Source organism: Juglans regia, chromosome 4 (genome assembly GCF_001411555.2).
Source record: "Juglans regia cultivar Chandler chromosome 4, Walnut 2.0, whole genome shotgun sequence".
In the NCBI taxonomy this organism is placed as follows: domain Eukaryota; kingdom Viridiplantae; phylum Streptophyta; class Magnoliopsida; order Fagales; family Juglandaceae; genus Juglans; species Juglans regia.
Window position 1 is genome coordinate 30525958 of NC_049904.1, and position 3595 is coordinate 30529552.

At 28.2% G+C, this 3595-nt stretch overlaps 1 protein-coding gene across 1 annotated transcript; it reads right to left on the reverse strand.

Moving 5' to 3' along the window:
- Window positions 1-609: 609 nt before the first annotated feature.
- Window positions 610-1725, reverse strand: LOC109009357 (probable glutathione S-transferase). The gene is made up of 2 exons (XM_035689093.1): window positions 1333-1725; window positions 610-1185 (listed from the first exon to the last, which is right to left on the reverse strand). Exons 1-2 carry the CDS (start codon window positions 1651-1653, stop codon window positions 841-843), a joined length of 666 nt encoding a protein of 221 aa, XP_035544986.1. The 5' UTR covers window positions 1654-1725; the 3' UTR covers window positions 610-840.
- Between the last annotated feature and the right edge of the window lie 1870 nt (window positions 1726-3595).

Genomic DNA, 3595 nt, shown 5'->3' on the forward strand with positions numbered 1-3595 from the left:
ATATATATATATATATATATATATATATATAATAGATTTGTAATGAATGAAACGACGTTGTTTTGGATGTCCCAAAACGACGCCGTTTCAAAACATAACCCTGACTATAAGAGAAAAATTCATCTCATCTCTCATTTTTTGTATAATTTATATTATGTAAGATTTGTATCCTAGTCGTCAAATTTGTAATGTAGTGTAGGACGGGATGGCATACATACATTGGAGGGGCGGGATAGGAACAAGGAAACCTCTAGTCAAATTGAATAATACAATACGATTAGATTCCGACACCTTAAATGGTAGTTGATTTCGTATGCATTTCTCAAAGTTTCGGATTTGATTGTCTTATACATACACATAAATACACGCACAAACATACATGCATACAAAAATACATACACATACATATATAACCATTGAACTTAGTTACAAAAAAGTTGTGAAAAGTATTCATGCATGTCTATTATTATACATTTGTCACCTCACATTTTTAGAATCTGAATTAATGCTTGTCAAACGTTTGTTTATTTTGTTTGGTCCCTTTTTAGACTATACATCATGGATAAAGTGCACCAAAAGTTCAAAAGTAATTAAAGAAGATAAACACCATTCATGCCTCTCTTCACCTAAACAAAAGAGGGTTTTTATTAAAAGATCATAATTTACGTTATATGGTTCTCTTGGCCTAACACACAACAGACATTTATTTAACTATACTATAAGTATACAACAAACTCAACGCGTGGACGACACAGTACATGACGACCATGATCAGCCAAGACTGTGCAAGAATGCACGCTAACACGAATTCAACATTAGTACTCTTGCCAAAACATTACTCTAATCCAAGCCAAGCTCCTTCCTACGCTCCATGGCAAGCTCCAAGATCTTCTTCGGATCAGGAAGACTCTTGGCGACACTCTCCCTCTGCATGCACCTCTTTGTCCATGCAATTATCTTCGGGAACTCTACCTCCATGCTAAAGTTACCAAACGTCTCCAAGGTATGGAACCAGCAGGAGAAAGTAATGAGAGAAATGTCTACAAACCCAAATGCTTCACCCTGAAAATAAGGCTTGTCTCCCAGCTCTCCCTCTAATATCTCGAAGATCTCAAAGACCTCTTTCTTTGCTGCTTCCTGCTCTTCTCCTTTTGTGGTCCGTATTCTCCTTGTGGGCATATACACCTGCATTAATTTTACAGTACTTTCAAATATTGTATACGTCAAAAGTACTCTTCATATATTACAAAACAGGTGGAGGAGAGTTTAAATCATTAAAAGTAAATAAACTTGTCAAACAAATCAAGTCGAAAAAGAAATTAGAAGTCATGCCTTCTTATCGATAAAATCAGCCCAAAATCTAGCTTGAGCTCTCTCATAAGGATCAAAGGGCATCAATGGAGACCTATCCTTCCAAACCTCATCTATATATTGAACAATGATGAGAGATTCACAAACCGGTTTCCCGTTGTGGATTAAAACTGGAATTTTCTTATGAACTGGGTTCATCTTGAGAAGCAGATCGCTCTTGTTCTTCAAGTCCTCGTTCCTGTACTCATACTTGATCTCCTTCTCAGCTAAGGCGATCCTGACTCTCAACCCAAACATGCTGGCCCAGAAATCCAGCAGAATCACCTGATCATCATCCGCCATTGTAGATACCTCAAAGGATTGAAGAAGAAATTAAGGTGAGATATACAGAGGAAGCAAAAGAGATTGTGGAGCACGTTAAGAACTTTATCCTTTTATTTATAATTTGTCATGGGGGGCATGCGAGGATTGAAAAATGAATAAGATAAAAGTTGGGATAAAAATTAAAAGTTAAATAAAATAATATTAGAATATTATTTTTAAATTTAAAAATATTGCATTGTTTATTATATTTTCTATTAAAATTTTAAAAAATTATAATAATAAAATGAGATAAGATAAAATAATTTTACTATACAAATGATCTCGTTTGTTTTTAATAAATTTCTCAACTCATTTTATCTTATCTAATAATTATATTTTTTTAAATTTTTATATAAAATAAAATAAATAATTTAACTTTTTTAAATTTTAAAATAAAAATAATATTACAAATATATATTCTAATAATATTTTATTTAAATTTTAATTTTAATCTTAAAAAATTTCATCTCATCTTTAAAAATAAACCAAGACTAATCTCACAAATTGAAGATTTCATATATTAGAGATATCTTATAATAAAAATAATTTTATAATTAACGAATTTGTAAAATCAATTTTATATAATGCCTTTCTATTAGAATATTTTCTTAATTCACTCGACTCTAGCAACTACCTACCCTTGTGTGTCGTTTTCTATAGCGTAATAGTCTCCCCTGCATCCTTCTGCGTTATTCCAGATGGTCCGGAATCCGGATCGTGTCTGTGATATCACTGCTTACGTAGTATAAATGTACCACTTGCTTTGTCACTTTAATTAGTCAAAGTTAAAAATAATTAGAATAGTTATTTTTATATTATATAATAATAAAATAATATAAAATAAATTTAATTTTAATTATTCACATTAAATCTCTATATTAAATTATACATTTATTCATTATAGAGTAATGAATAACTAATAATTTTAAAAATATTTAATTTTTTTAATTATTAATTTATTTAATTTTATCATATTTTACTATTCTACTTATTATATGTTAATTAATAATCATGTTCTTATTAAATTAATATTTTATTAAGTCAAATTAATATATTAATTGTGATAAAATATGTGATAGAAAAAAAGTGAGAGAGAAATAATTAATAAAATATATATTTGATGTATGTATAGTAACTTTCAAATTTGAAAAAACTTTTGAAAGTCACTGTAACTAAATTCTAAATATTTAGAATTTAACTAATCTAATGGAGCATATTTTATTCTTTAATAGCTAAATACTCATTGGATTTAGCTTTTAGCTAATCCAATGAGAGTGCTCTAAGACGTTGCTTTGCCTGCCTTTTTATTATTTATGTTAAGATGATTCGGTCGGATTAGAAACAGATTGAGATGTGTTGAATAAAATATTATTTTTTAATATTATTATTATTTTAATATTTAAAAAAATCAAATTATTTATTATATGTTATGTAAGAATTTTAAAAAAATTATAATGATAAGATGAAATGAGTTGAGATTAATTTTTAATTCAAATTGAGATTAATTTCAATGAATATTATATACGAGTATCACTTTCTATATAGGCTGCCTATTTTGACCATAAAACTATATGAGAACTTAGAACTCAAGCTCCATTCACTATTTAAATGATTAAAGGAGTTATTGTTCAAAATGAACACGTTACCCCAAAGTTTGAAATCAACGTGTTAACCAAAAGTCACAAAAACTAACAAATTAATTTATTTGGAACAGTTTAGCAAAATAATAATAATAATAATAATAATATTTGAAACAGTACTCACAACAATAATTAACACATATTTTATTATTTTAGCAAATGATCTTTTCGTAACAAATATTTAACCCCTCATAAGCATTTATCTTATAATGCCAGTATTAGAACTAATTTTCGTAACAAACATGAATGAGCAGTAAATTTTGTTTGACATCTTTTATTTC

Coding starts and splice junctions, on each gene's coding strand:
- LOC109009357 (XM_035689093.1), bottom strand. CDS start 1,653: ATGGCGGATGATGATCAGGTGATTCTGCTGGATTTCTGGGCCAGCATG. Junction 1,186..1,332: donor CTGATTTTATCGATAAGAAG/GCATGACTTCTA, acceptor AAATTAATGCAG/GTGTATATGCCCACAAGGAG.